Raw genomic sequence first — 14,675 nt, forward strand, 5'->3', positions numbered from 1 at the left:
AAAATGCTGGCCCCACTGATGCCAACAGAAGATTTGCCATTGATTTGCGCGGGGCCAGGATCTCACCCGCCCAGCTTTCAAAAAGGCATTGGATAGAGTACATTGCACGTGTGCAAGACAACAAAATGCTTGGTCAATTTCTGGAGAATTCATGAGATGGATCAGGAAGTTGGTATATTCACACCCAGCAGCTGATGCTGATCCTAGGAAAACATGAAGGTTCAAATAATGCTTGAGTGGGTACTCAGGGGGAGTGGTGGGTGCAAAAGAGCCCCTTCTTTCCTCAGGCACCCCAGCAGAGAAGAGCCACAAGACTCAGCTGCAGTGCTTGGGAGTGCAGACGTGGGGAGAAGTAGTACCGCCCATCATGCTACTGTCCGCAGCGAAAGGAAGGAGGGTCTAGTCATGGATAGGGCATTAGACTGGGTCACAAGGAACCTCGGATCAGTCCCTGGCTCTGCAGCCGACTTCCTGTGTGATGCTGAGAAAGGCATTTAACATGCCCTGTGCCTGTTTCCCACCTGTAAAAGGGGAGTAGAACTTCCCTGCCTCAAAGGATGATGGGAGGAAAAATACATTAAAGACTGTGAGGAGGCTTAGATGCCATGGTGATGAGGTTCATATTGGTACCTGGTTGGCAAGAACAAGTCTTGTGGGATCGTGTACAGGAAAATGTCCTTTTTAATCACAACTACAGGGGAGTATAAGGGGATTTACAGATTACACCTTCCCAAGAGGTGTACCAGGCACCATACATTGTGGCCATGGCAGGTATTAAAAAGATCACCTTCGTAATATTTCCTTTCTCCAGAGGACAGGCTGCTCCCACCCTACCACAGCACATAAATCCATAGCTTAGCTTTAATGATTGTTATCAGAGCAAAACATATCATGATAGTTTGAGACAGAGTGAGATAGGTTGACAGAAAGACTAGCAATGTTACCCACTATACAAGAAGATAAAAGGAATTGAGTATTTTCCCCCTACGGCTAAAAATGACCAAAGGAAAAGAATATTCCTTTTTATAACAATTAAGAAGGCACATTAGAGATTACAAAACACATACAAAACAATTCACAAAGTATGGCTCTCTTGACTGGTGGAAGACAATTGTTGAAAATAATACACACAGATGAGTTTGAAATAGACCTATAAATGAGCAGTTTGGCTTCCTGTACTTAAAGATGCCAGCACTTACTACCAAAGATGGACTTTATACAATACCGTGGCAAATAATTAAAGGTAACCCAAGAAACACCCCTGTTCTGTGCTAGGCCGCAGGCCTATCAGGAGTGCTCCAAAAGAATGAGACCTACAAGCAGCAAAGCAGCGAGTTATTGGCTTTAATGAAGGTAAGTGACACACCCGCAACAGGGACTCCAAGCGTTGCTGTCACGGAGGCGGGGAACCCAGCGCACCGGAGCTCTGCCTGGGACGGAGCCCGACGAAGGGGCAAACAGTGAGCCATAATAAGCAGTACACAGAAACACCTCATGAATATATAATTAGGTACTTTCCTAAAGGGGTTTTCCGCTACCTGGCTAACCTATAACTAAAGCTGGTTATAGTCGGATTTCTATGTCCTACAGTGACCTGTCAGCTTCGAGATAGCGGAAGTTCCCTAGCTAGGCTGTAACAAAGTCTTCCGCAGTCCCTTACAACCTCCCTTTTGTTTGATAGGGGTTCAGAAGAGGGTGGAGGAAGAGCATCCTGGAATAATGAACGGGTGGAAAGGAGGGTTGTTTTTTTTAACATGTGGGTGGCTGTGTAAAATTTAATATAATTTCAAATAATTATTTTAATGATGCTGGGACTTTGTTGCAATACTAATAATGTGTTAGGGTACCTAGTGCCTTGTATAGGCATCTTTGGTGTTGTTATTTAACTACAAAAGTAAATAAATCAAATAGGACATTAGAAAAGCCAGTGCTGGATACAGATGATCACTTTATTTCTGTCCACCTTTAAGCCTGATCTAAAGACCACTGAAGGTGGTGTAAAGACTCCCACTGACTTAAATGGGTTTTGGATCAGGCCCTTGTAAGACTGAGGCCCAATCTACAAGCCTTTTTTATTATAATTAATACACAAAATTAAATGAGCTTACTCAAACTAGCAGGAAACAGAGTCACCAAATTCAAGACCACAAATCATCATAAATTAGAGGAATGCAAAGAAAAAAAGTTATTTCTACCCATTTAATGAATCTTCCATCCAAATCCTCTTTCTGATACAAACAGTTGGACCTTGTGCCATGACCTAAATATCACACGATCTCTAAGACAGCCGGGACACAGCTCATATAGGCTTACGACATGTCCCTGGTACGGAGAGTGCCTCCGGCACCACATAAACGGCCAGATCCTCAGCTGGTCTAAGACAACTTCAGTGAATCTACGCCAATTTACAGAAGCTGAGACTCTGGACCATAATATTTATATACCATACATTCAGGAATGATGTAGGATGAGCAGATTATGGGTGCTATGCCTTTACATGGGTGCTAAGTGCAAGGAACTTTCTCCTCTGAATAGGCTCCATGCAGGGGCTGGCCACAGTTACAGTCCTTGCCCTCACCTGAATGCAAGGATTATTCCCACTAGTACTTAATGGTAGGGAAGTAGAGGGTCCATGGACAGGGCACCCTGCGACCTGTTAAGGAGGGTAGCGGTGGAGAAGTGATTCTGTACATCTGGTAGCTTGGGGAGTCACTATACCTCTCTGGCGGCACCCCCTCGGCCTGGGGTTGAACTAGTGATGTCCAGATCTCAAAGCATGAGCTGCTAATGTGGCTCTGTCATACCGAGTCTCCTGTAACATACACTCGCCCATGAATTACACCTCTTTGCCCACAGTGCTCAGAACACGGACCTGTGCATAACAGGCATAACTGATCCCCAAATGAGCATTTTGCTCCACCGGGTAAACATGGCCCTGTCAAACTGCCAATGCAGGTGCTGCATCTATTGCGCCTCGCAATCAAGGATCCCACGCAACCAGCGATGAAAGGCGGGCTGATTCACACAGGTACGAGGCATTACACCAGGACGGAAGTCTTGGTTTTCTGGTACCCTTCAATTAATGCCACTGCACTCAAGCTGGTGAAACACAATAACAAAAACAGCCTTTATGTAACCTACTAAACAAAAGCCCCCAAAACAATGCCTGCACATAAATCTAAGCTAAAAACATTTTTGCTAGAAGAACTTGAATGCCTTATATAAAGGTGGGTATCAGTTTAAAAATAATGTTCCAGCCCTTGTTAATTTTTTATTACTATTCATCATAAAACCATTAATCATGAAGAACTAATTTGATATTAATGTTGATGTCATAAAGTACTTCTGTAGCATTTCAATTACAATTCAGCATTTCAAATGCTGCTGGCACCATATGGAAAGCTTTGAAAACCAGATTTAAATACATTTGAAGATAACCATCAGATAGGTTCAAATACACAGGACTTGCCATTCATGCTGCTAAAATGTATTCTGACAAAACCTGAGCAGCTTATGGGAAAGCATCCTGCAACACAGCTGGGTGGAGCACAGGAGGGGCAGAAAGGAGTGTGGAAGGAGAGGATCAACTGCAAATCAATCATCCACTTCCTCCCCTGAGGCCAGGGTAGGAATTGCAACTCCAGAGGCCGCTGCAACCCTGAAGCTTCGGCAGCAGCCGTGAAGCCGCAGATATTCATTTCCAGAGCCCTGGAGAGATTTTCTTTCCTTCTACAAACCTCTGTGGATTTCCCTAGGGTACAGTCCAGTTACCAGAACGGCGCGCTAGGGATTTTCCACTTAGATGTGAATTATCTGTCCAAAACCAACAATACAAAAAACATATTTCTGTCAGCAACGTTCAGCAGGAAGGTACCAAAAAAACCCACCTAACGGGATCCACAGGGTCTGATTCAATGACCACTGAAGTCACATGAAAAAGACTAATTGGCTTCAACAAGCAGGCAAACATCCCATACCAAATGCAAGGGAGAACTAAAACTAAACAGCCCCCAGGGAAGTTAAGAGCTTCCATCATTTTGACTGGATCTTTAGAAATAATGCATGAGTTTCCAGTTTTTTGTTTATTCACTGCAAAGAAAACATTCATCAGAATTGTATACACAGGCTCAACAGTCAATGGCCCAGCCGTCTCAGTGCATCGTTTCACAGGCTGTGTAAATGAAGAAAAAAGCAAAATGATATTTATTGTGTTGGGCAAATTTTCTAATTGCTGTATATAGTTTCCAAGCCATCTCATCTAAGTTATCAATGCAACATCTGGTACGTACACAACAGCAGTTCCTACCTTGGGAGCTCTGGCATGTTTCCCACATCTGGCATCTCTGACGAAGCTGAGATCTAGCAGCTCTGTCTCCTATAAGGAAAAGTTGAAATACACATTGTTACCCATTCATTGAAAATGCACACTTCGCTAACTGCGCTTTTGTTCCCTAGTAATGCTACTGTTAGACCTCAGTCTTCAGTGAGCTCTGTGCAGGTTCTGTCCTGCACATTGCATACCAGTCAGGAGTAACAATTCCTCACTGCAATAGCGGAACCGTTGTCATATAGCCCCATTGTTTCCTTGAAAATCTGCTTTGGTCTTTTTCCCCCCCACCCCATCTCCACCACCAGTTTGATATATTGATTTTCCAGGTACTCATTTCAAACCAAAATTATTTAGCCTATTTCTTGTGTTGCCAAGCACTCTACTGTGGTTCACATTTTTCAACAAAACCTCTGTGTATTGTTTTTTATGTATCCCTTGTCTCGCAATAATTAGCTCCTGGCTACCATTCTGCAAAAGAGAAAAAAACAGAACATCCTAACTTCACAGTGGAAAAATCTACATGATTGTAGACAGGACATTTTGAAAAGTGTGTGTGAATAAGAAGGATGCTGTGCACTCAGTGATAACGTGCACCATCAATTTTAGGACGACTATTTTCCTTACTACTCATTAAAAATCATCTACTTTCGACCACCATCTCACACTTCAGATGACTTCTACATATTGCACTTAAGAGAATAAAAACGATGTGCTACGTGACCTCTCCTACATAGGGAAACAATTACAGAGAATATTGTGTTGTATTTTCCAAGGGTTTAAATTTACCTTTTAAACACAGTTTTAATAATACCAGCTAGCTTTTATCAGATCTCAAAGCACTCTACAAAGAGGAGTTCAGTATCAATATCCCCATTTTACAGATGGGGAAACTGAGGCACACAGGAGTGACATGATTTGTCCAAGCTCATCAAGCAGGCCAGTGGTTGAGCCAGAAACAGAACTTAGGTCTCCTGAGTCCCAGTCATCCACCTTAACAATAGCCAGACTTTATCTCCCCTAGGGCCTCATTGTGTCCAGTCCTGCATACCCATGCAGAGGTGTAAGGTATCCCCCCATTACTCTGCACTAACTACCCATACCATGGGTAGCAGTGCAGCATGAGACGCACCCTCTGAAGGGCCAGTATTCCCCCACGCTGCATGGGGAGGTGGAGAAGGTGCAGAGAATGAACGGAACCATGGCTAGCCCCCCCCCACACACACACAATGAGCAGGGCATTGCTGCCGCACCATTGTGCTGGGGAGCGTACCCATCACCAAGTCTAGGATTGGTACAAAGGACTCCCACCCTCTTGGAGCAGGGGGAAACCAGGCAGACTCAGAATCAATATCCTCTTCCCTACCTGCTCCTGGGTAGGTGTAATTGCACATCATGGAGGGTTTTGGATGTAATACCTTAACGTATACAAACCCCACACTGGGCAACAAGGGGTTAAGGGGTTGCTCTGGGCTCGGCCAGGCCTGCCCTGCCACACCTGCAAGGCGGGCACAGGGTGGAGGAGAAATTAAAGGATGCAGAACAGCTCCCTTGGGGGCAGATCAAAAAAGAGAGCAGACGTGCACTTCGCAGCTCCTGAGAGAAAAGCTGAGGGAAGGCAGAATCTCCCCTACCAAAGGTCCCTCACTGAGGGAAGGGAGGACTTGCTTCAGGGATGTCCTGAGAGGGAGGCATTCCCTCCCACATATGGACTCAGTTTATTTGCGTTAATTCTTCTTGTTTTCTTTATGGACTACCCCAGCAGGGGAGAGAGTTGGAACTAGGGTGACCAGACGTCCCGATTTTATAGGGACAGTCCCGATTTTGGGGGTCTTTTTCTTATCCTATTACCCTCCCCATACCCTGTCCCGAACCTGGCTGAGGGCCAAGCCACCGGAAGAGATAGCTGCTGCCCCCAGACAGAGGGAGCTACCACACCATGCATGGCCACAAGTTGGTGCCAAGTGGTGAGTTGACCACCTGCACATCTAATCATAGACAGCAAGCTTTGGGCAACCATGGGGTGGTAGAAAGTGGCCCAGAGAGGGCAGCATCGGCTATCAGACCTTTGATAGTCCTTACAGGGCTCTGGGCTGGAGTCTGGTGGAATGGGAGGGCCTGGGCTCCCCTACCAACCCTCCCCCCACCACCACCACCCGCCGTTTGAAGGCAGTAAGCCTCACCACTAGGCAATGCTCCCCACAAGTGAATGCCATCACATATGGACATAGCTACTGTGGAAAGAACAGTACTTGAAGAGAGATTTATCTCCACTTGTACGCTCTTTGCAAGCGCTGAGCACATATTTCCCAAGTAGCAACACAAACTATCCTGTGAGACTCGGGCAAATAACTCTGATTTGACTGGACATTGCTTAAAAATATTAAAGCCCCTCTTACTATTGTCTGCCTCATTTACACCTTGATGAAGACTAATAGTCCATATTAGCATAAATCTGTTCAATTACAGGTATAAACAGTGCTAAAGCAAGAATCAGACCACACTAGCCACAGAGCAACACTACTTTAACAGAATTTTTATCTTAAATAATTCCTGCGTTGATGCTCAGAAAATCTGAAATCCATGTACAGTATAAAGCCACTATACCTCGAAAAGCAAAAGCAAATTCCCAAGAGAAAATACAGGTTTTCTCTGTGACCTGTACTATAGTAGCAGTCAATACTTTCTTTTTCATTTTTTGTAGGCCAGATCCTGAGCCAGTCAAAACAAAAAACAGACAAACAAAAAAAAAAGAGTGAGAGAAATACACTTGTATCCTGTGGAAAAAATATTCACCTGACAACACCAGTTCCTATCCTTTTCACAGCTGGCTGCCTGTACCGTTATCCGAACCAGTGTTCAGGAGTATCTGATTCTTAACAAAATGGCCACTGTGCACCACTTCAATTCCAGACTGAAGATCCACTCCCAGAAATACCACACTGCTCCCACGCTCTCCCGTCCCTTGCTCCGTCTGACATACCATCACAAATGAGGTGGATATTGATTGGATCAGATCCATGCATGCACCTCTGCTGGGAGCAGAAAGGCCTTTTGGCATCCCATGGGCTTATGTGTTCGATTCCAACCCCCACCCAAGCATGAAGAGACTTAGGATATGGAAATGAAATGGGGATTGAAGATAATAGAACCATCCCCCAAACACCCGGGCAGGCCACAGCAGTGAAGCACAGTCCCTCTGTGACAGCGTACAATGCTGTCATGGCTAATACCCCAGCTGACAGGCCTGAAGAGTGGATGCTGCTCCTTGGTGTCCTCACGTGAAGGTTCCTAGTTACTGAATCTGTTCAGGTCTAGGTGGAGCAGCTCCTCTTCTAGATCATCCAGGTGGGTTTTGAAGCTGCTGTGGGACTCACCCGCTCCCAGTGCAAAGGTGCTGCAGAAGCTCACTTGCATGACACCTTCTTGTCATGTAGGATCTAGCAATGGGCCCTCTACCAAAGCATGAGCGTCATCCACAGTGCACAAAGAGTGCAGTGTGGATTGTGTTTTGTTCTCCAGCACAACTGATCCCCAGGCTGGGATGGGGCCAGATCCTCAACTGGTGTAAATCAGCACAGCTTCACTGACTTCAACAAAGCAATGCTGATTTACACTGGTTGAGAATCTGACCCTAGGTCTTACTGTAACATTTCTACATTCTCTTCATATTTTGTCCATCCTTGTGCAGAATTTTCTTCCAGACCCCAGAGATGTCAGATCTGTGCAAGAATGCCTCACATACGTTTTTATTTCTTCTGCAATTTATTTTATGCCATATTTGCATACCACTGTAAATGCATCTCAGAATGCAGCATAACGTTTTTGGTGCAGACAGCCAGACTATTCTTTGTTAATTAAAAAAGCTTTTTCCCCCCTAGTTCTGATGTAAGAAAGATAAAAAAATACAAGTTATTTATTTTTTCAAGCTGTTCTTAGGAACCACTCTAGCGCCTGTTCTGTGGAAGTCCCATTTGGAATGTATCAAAACTAAGGGCAGACTCAACGGAGGAGACAGGAAGAAAAGCATCTGAAACAAATGAAGCTAATTGCAGCGCTCTATTAAATAGCTGCGTGTGCAGGGCTGGTAGCGAGCTTGACTCTGAATACAGCAAAATAAGGACGCGATGTGGAGTCTCTCTGTTGACTTAATGTCTGAGAGACACTCAAATATGGGCAAGAACAAAACTAATGAAATATATGGAAGAGTTGCATTCATGTTTATCAGACTGATAACGGCAATAAGATTTAGAATGGGAAGAGGAGCTCTAGACTTTAGATGTAATTAAAGAAAGATGGAGAAGAGAGGACATTTAACAAAAGGGAGATAAGGTAAGCGAGAAACTGAAAAGAGAACCAGGGATTCGAGAGGGAAATGGAAACTAAGACAGTCTTTCTCCTTCTTTGCAGTTCTGCTCTATCAACAGAACTGAACAGGGTAAAAAAAATTTCTACACACAATGAAGCATGCAGATTATGACTATTCGAAATTCAGGGTTTTATCCTCGACTAGTGTCAATCAGCATAGATCCATGGACACTAGCTGAGTATCTGGCCCTAAATGTTAAGGATCACATGGTGATCCCCTTGTCTCACTGAGTAATACCTTCACCCCAAAAGAAGTCCCACTGACTTCAGTGAGACTGCTTGTGGGGTCAGGCAATATTCAACATGAGTTCAGGTATCCACAATCCACTACTGACAACACCAAGAGCTCAAAAGTAACGAGAAGGGCTTAAAAATCAAAAGATGATGGAAACATTTTGGGTGCTCTATTTGTATTCTGGTTTTTGAGCCTTTAGGGTTTGTGGTTTTCAGTTTTTCCCTGCAATTATGAGGGCTAGAAAAAACTTTTTTTTTTTAAATGAAAGCCAAGACGCTTGTGTAATCACAGGTCTCCCAACACTGGGGCTTTCCAAAAAACACCAAATATCACAAGATAAAATCCTGAGGGATGGCAACCTTGTGGCAATGTGGCTCTAAGGACGCTATAGACATGAAGAAAGATATTCCGCTTATGCAATCAAAGAAGGATTTAGAAAACTGAAAAGACTGACAACTGCTAGAAGTGAATGGTTGTATCAGCGAGAACATGAGAAAGAATGAAAGAAGCAGAAGAAAAAGGGATTACAAGAGAAGGTGAAAAACCACACACAAGATGATTGTGAGAAGCTTGTTATTGTAGGATTGGCCTTGTGTTTTATTTTAAAAAGAGAATAAATGGCTAGACCTCCCCTAACACAAACCTATAACAAGAGCCTTTCAACTCAAATAATACACATCAAGAATAAACACGAACAACAAACAGCCAAACAAATCAACACCTCACAGAACAATCAAGTCAATATTATTACCAGCATTTGTATCCTAGGATCTGGGCTCCCTTTAGGAAGGGGATTGTTAGAACAGGGCAGTGGAGCTGTAAGCACACTCAGTCTACAAAACCAAGGCCATCTGAAGAGGGGATGTAATTAGATCCCTACTTTTAAAGAGTGGGATCTGTCAATCCTTGCTGCGACCTTATCCACGTTACCATATTTTGGGTCTGGCAACCGAGCACATAGGGGGTTTTTTTGGCGAGCGCACAGACTTTTCACGTAGGTTTTGTAGGAAGTAGCTACGCAAGCCCTGGGAACATATGCCCCATAGTCCTTGTTTATTAACAGATATTAGAACTGAACGGTACATGTATAGAGACAAGATGGGTGAGGTAATATCTTTATTGGACCAACTTCTGTTGGTGAGAGAGGCAAGAGACAGAAGTTGGTCCAATAAAGATATTACCCCACCCACCTTGTCTCGCTAATGTCCTGGGCCTAACACAGCTACAGCAACACTGCATACAACTACGGTACATTTATGCAATTTAATTTTACATGTGCCTCCTGCACCGTGAAAACAGTAACCCTTATGCCATTGTAATTTGCCATCTAAAGGCAACAGATTGAGGTAAGCACACCCACATAAATGTCACTGTAGCCTACATTCACTAGGGTCTGAATAAGTCAGAAGGCATAATGTAACATTTCTTAGAAGTTCCGAGGTTCAAGAATATCAAACCCTTGGGAACTTTGCAACCTTTAGTAATTGCTTTCATCTTCCCAATGACTCATTAAAGAGTGGGAGGGCAATTTCCTAATATTTTAGTATACATTTTGGACAGGTTTTTTGTGAAGCCAAAATATGCTTCCATTCTTTACTACTTGGCAGAAGAATGCTGCAGCTCAAGAGCTGCAAAATTGAAATTCTAAATCCTGCTGCTACGGAAATCAATGGGCACAGGATTGGAACTGTGTGCTAGATGAGCCATGAAAGCCTATGGCAACGGAGAAGCAAAAACACTATAAGTCCAGCCTGGCACTGAGTACAGACCTGTAACCATTGTTACTGTGAGCTATTACTCTTGCAAGAGAATAATGTCTCTTAATTCAGCTACCACAAAAACACTAAGAAATTAATATTACTCCTGCTATGTTTGTTTTCAGCTATCATCTGAGACAGAGACCCATCCATATAGGGCTAGATTGTGCATCCTCACTTTTCTGGGTGAGCACGTTCTCACAGAAACCGCGCATTGTGCAACCCTTCCTGTGTTGGGGAGCACTTACTCATGCAAGCAGTCTCATCTGAATTCAGTAGAGCAACACCAATTTATACCTGCCCAGGATCTGGCTCACTCTTACTTTTATTAGATAATTTCAGCCTCCCAAAACCGAGCGAAGCACATCACCCCTTGTCTAGGTACTTCGTATTAACATAACATTAGTTAACAAGGCAAAATTCCTCAGTGATAAATGAAAGGTGTGGGGTAGCTCCCTTTTATGGACACCCAGCCAGCCAGTTAGCTATAAATCCCTCTTGGTGGTTGTTCTCTACTTGCTAAATAGTGTGGATTTACATGTAAACAGTATACATAAATAGAAATAAGGATTGTGCCATCCATTTGTGAACCAGAGTTCCCAATAAGATCAATGGCTCATAGTTTAGTTTGTGAAATTCTGCATGACACTTTAGCCTATTTCAAGATTACATAGTAAATGTAGATGTCTGTTTTGATGTCTGCATGGAATGAATCAGCATAGGTATGTACTTATTTTATATACAACCTTACTCCACTCCTCCCCAAAAACACAATTCTACTCCACCATGTTGAGTGCTAGCCTGTTGAGAAACCACGTAATCTTACTGCTATAAACTCCATTCATCCTTCCACCTTCCTCCTTGCATCACGTCAGACTACTGCTGTGAAGTGCCTAGCACAACTCTGGGCAGATTTGTCTTCAGTGTAGCTATGCCAATTTACATTAGCAGGGGATTTGGTTGAGTAAACCCTACTGTAATCTGCATTAATTACATGATAATTAAATCATGTTGTTTCCTAATAATTACAGACGGATGAAAATTTTTGAATCGGAAATGTCAATTCCTTGAAATTGAAACTTTCCACAGGAATATGTTGGCTGACAAAATTTTGTTCAGGAAAAAAAAAAATCAGAACAAAGGGTTGTGATGTCAGAGTGTTCTATTTGGACATTTTTGTGATGTTTTGATTTTGTGCATCAAAATAACCTATTTCGATTTCTTTTAAGTCGTTAAAAAATGAAATAGAAAGAGTCAAAATTAAAATGAAATATTTCGGTTTTATCAAAACAAAATGTTTTGACTGACCTGAAGTGATTTTTTTTGAAAATTTTGTTTTGCAGGAAATTTCTAAATTTGACCTTCCGTTCCGAGTCAGAATGAAACCAAATTTTGAAATCAGAGAAATTTCGGTTAAATGGAAAATCTGTGTAGCACACTTACTGTGACAAATGTTTTATCAATACACCCTGGCCCAACCTGAACATACCGAACTTGATTTTTTTTGTCAGTAACAACAGTATGAATCTGGAGTAACTGCTTTGTTTTTCCACTCAACTTGACAAGCAAATAAGTATGTGATTTCTTTTTAGGTTAAACAACCCATTATGGGAAAATGTTGTCCACTAAGTGTAAAAGATTAAGTGAAAATGAGTTTGGCAAGCCTTAATAAGGCAAATTCTTATCAAGATAATTGTTTATGTTTATGGACCAGAGTTTTAGTTTATATACATTGGTGTAGCTGTATTGAAGTAAACAGAGCTATGCTGATTTATACCAGCTAAGAATCTCGCCCTGTATATTCAGGGCTAAATATGTATGCAGATTTTGTGACTCACACTCATCTCTAGAGTGAATATGGCAGCCACATTCAGGGTTAGAGATTTCAGTAGAAAGCTCCAACTTCAGTTACATCCAAACTGTCTCAGGTATTAAATTCCCCGAAATGACCAATGAACATGAAAGGTTGAAATAGAAAAGGTTCTTTTTCAGTCAGGGCTGCATCATGTACTCTTCCCTTCCTTTTCTCTTTCCTTTAGTCACTTTGCAATATAGCACTGTAGCGGGGTCTCATTGGAAAACCCGGGAAGTGGGTGGGTGCAAGCCTACCCACTGCTAACGGCCCCTCCCCCAGCCTAGCGGGACGGACCACTGGACCCAGGGACCAACTGATTACAGGGGACAACTAATGAAAAACAGGGACCGGAGTGAGGGTCAAAGGTTCAAAATGAGGATACCGGATGAGGACACCGAGCAGAGAACCCCGGACAGCACCCACTGCTCCTCAAAGCTGTTGAGGGAGCCAGCAGACACTGCCCAGTGGAACTCTGCCCGGATACATGAAACTAGGGAGGAATGGAAATAGGCCCCGCAGTTGCAGAGCACCCCCTCGTCCAACATCCTCCTCCTGGTATTGTAGATGGAGACTTTGGCCAGAGCCAGAAGGAGGTTGACGAGGAGGTCTCGCGACTTCGTGGGGCCACGGATAGGGTGTGCGAAGAGGAACAAATGTGGGGAAAAGTGCAGCCAGAACCTCAACAAGAGGTTCTGGAGGAGCCGGAATAGGGGCTGCAACCTGGCGCATTCGAGATAGGCGTGCGCCAGGTTCTCCCTCACGCCGCAAAAGGGACAGGCCTCAGGTGTAGGGGTGAACCGCGCCAGGTGCATGCCCGTGCTCATGGCTCCATGAAGGAGCTGCCAACTAATGTCCCCGGCAGGCCGTGGGACCAAGGTGGAGTAAAGGCTGGCCCACCAGGGCTCCTCACCCTCTTTAGGTGGAAGATAGTCCCGCCATTTGGTGTCGGGGTGGGACACGAGGGTGAGGAAATGTAACGTATTGAGCACGAGCGTGTACAACTGTAGCGGGGTGGTCACCCGCTCCTGGCCCAAAAGGGTTAAAAGCCAGCCCTTGGAGAGAGCCGGGGCTGGGAGCCTTAGGCGGGGCTGATTGGGAGGCAGCCTCAGCTGTGGCCACGCCCCAAACAGACTTGGCTGGCTCTATAAAGGGGCTGCTGGGCTGACACTCAAGAGCCTCTCTCTAGCTTCTGAGAGGGAGGGACCTTAGCAGAATACCTAGATTGGAGCAGGGCTGGGGAGCTCCAGTCAGGAAAGCCCCAGGCTGCAGGCTGGTATTAGGCCCAACATGTACTGGGGTTGTAGGGGACAGCCCAAGGTTAGACAGAGGCAGCAGATCCAAACCCAGTCTGGCCTGTAATGAGGGGCTTATACTGCAGTCTGCCCCAGGGCGTGGGGGCTTGCTGGTGACTGGCAGTAGCCTATGACTGAGGCAAGGTAGGGATAGGGGTTCCCTGGGGAGGGGAGACCCTGCAAGTGAGGGGTTAGTGCCAGGGGGTGGCACCCCGGGGTACAAGGGGCACTGGGTCTGGCGTAAGCGGGATACTGGCCTGCAGAGGGCACTCTAAGGCTTGACGTAGAACTAATTCCCAGGACGCCAGCAGGAGGTGCTGCAGGGGTGAGTCCCGCACGCCTACAAGCACACAGCAAAACTAATGTCATCATCCCAAAAGGAAAGCTTTATGGGAGACTGGGGGGGTTAAAAGCTCTCAGCATTTCCCTAACTCCACTAAAGTGTTATTGTAGCTGCATTGGTCCCAGGATATAAGGAGAGACAAGGTAAGTGAGAGAATATCTTTTACTTGACCAACTCGGTGGAAGTCACAAGCTTCTTCAGGTTGTGGAAACATGAAAAGATGGATACCAAATGGTGTGTTGTCAAGCATCATAAACTCAACTCCTTTGTCAATAGTGGAATTTCAGGGTGAAATCCCAACCCCATTGCAGTCAAGGGCAAAACTCCCATTTGGGTCAAAACTTCACCTGGGATTCCAGGGGGCAGAGATTTCACCCATAGTGTATGCATACATGGTTTTTGTGGTTAGAATCTAGTCTGTGTTCTCCAATTTATCACTAAATCCGCCTTTTTAAAAGTTCAGGTATTACTGATAATAGTGAAGGATCTTTATAAGTT

General features: G+C 44.4%; 1 protein-coding gene across 10 annotated transcripts in view; it reads right to left on the reverse strand.

Moving 5' to 3' along the window:
- Positions 1-14,675, reverse strand: part of PLCB1 (phospholipase C beta 1) — a 655,431-nt gene that overhangs the window by 474,581 nt on the left and 166,175 nt on the right. For all 10 annotated transcript variants that reach the window (XM_073339660.1, XM_073339659.1, XM_073339667.1 and 7 more), the window contains exon 3: positions 4,307-4,375. In XM_073339660.1, coding sequence (XP_073195761.1) covers positions 4,307-4,375 — 69 coding nt within the window. The remainder of the gene's footprint in view (positions 1-4,306; positions 4,376-14,675) is intronic.

Source organism: Lepidochelys kempii, chromosome 3 (genome assembly GCF_965140265.1).
Source record: "Lepidochelys kempii isolate rLepKem1 chromosome 3, rLepKem1.hap2, whole genome shotgun sequence".
NCBI lineage: Eukaryota > Metazoa > Chordata > Testudines > Cheloniidae > Lepidochelys > Lepidochelys kempii.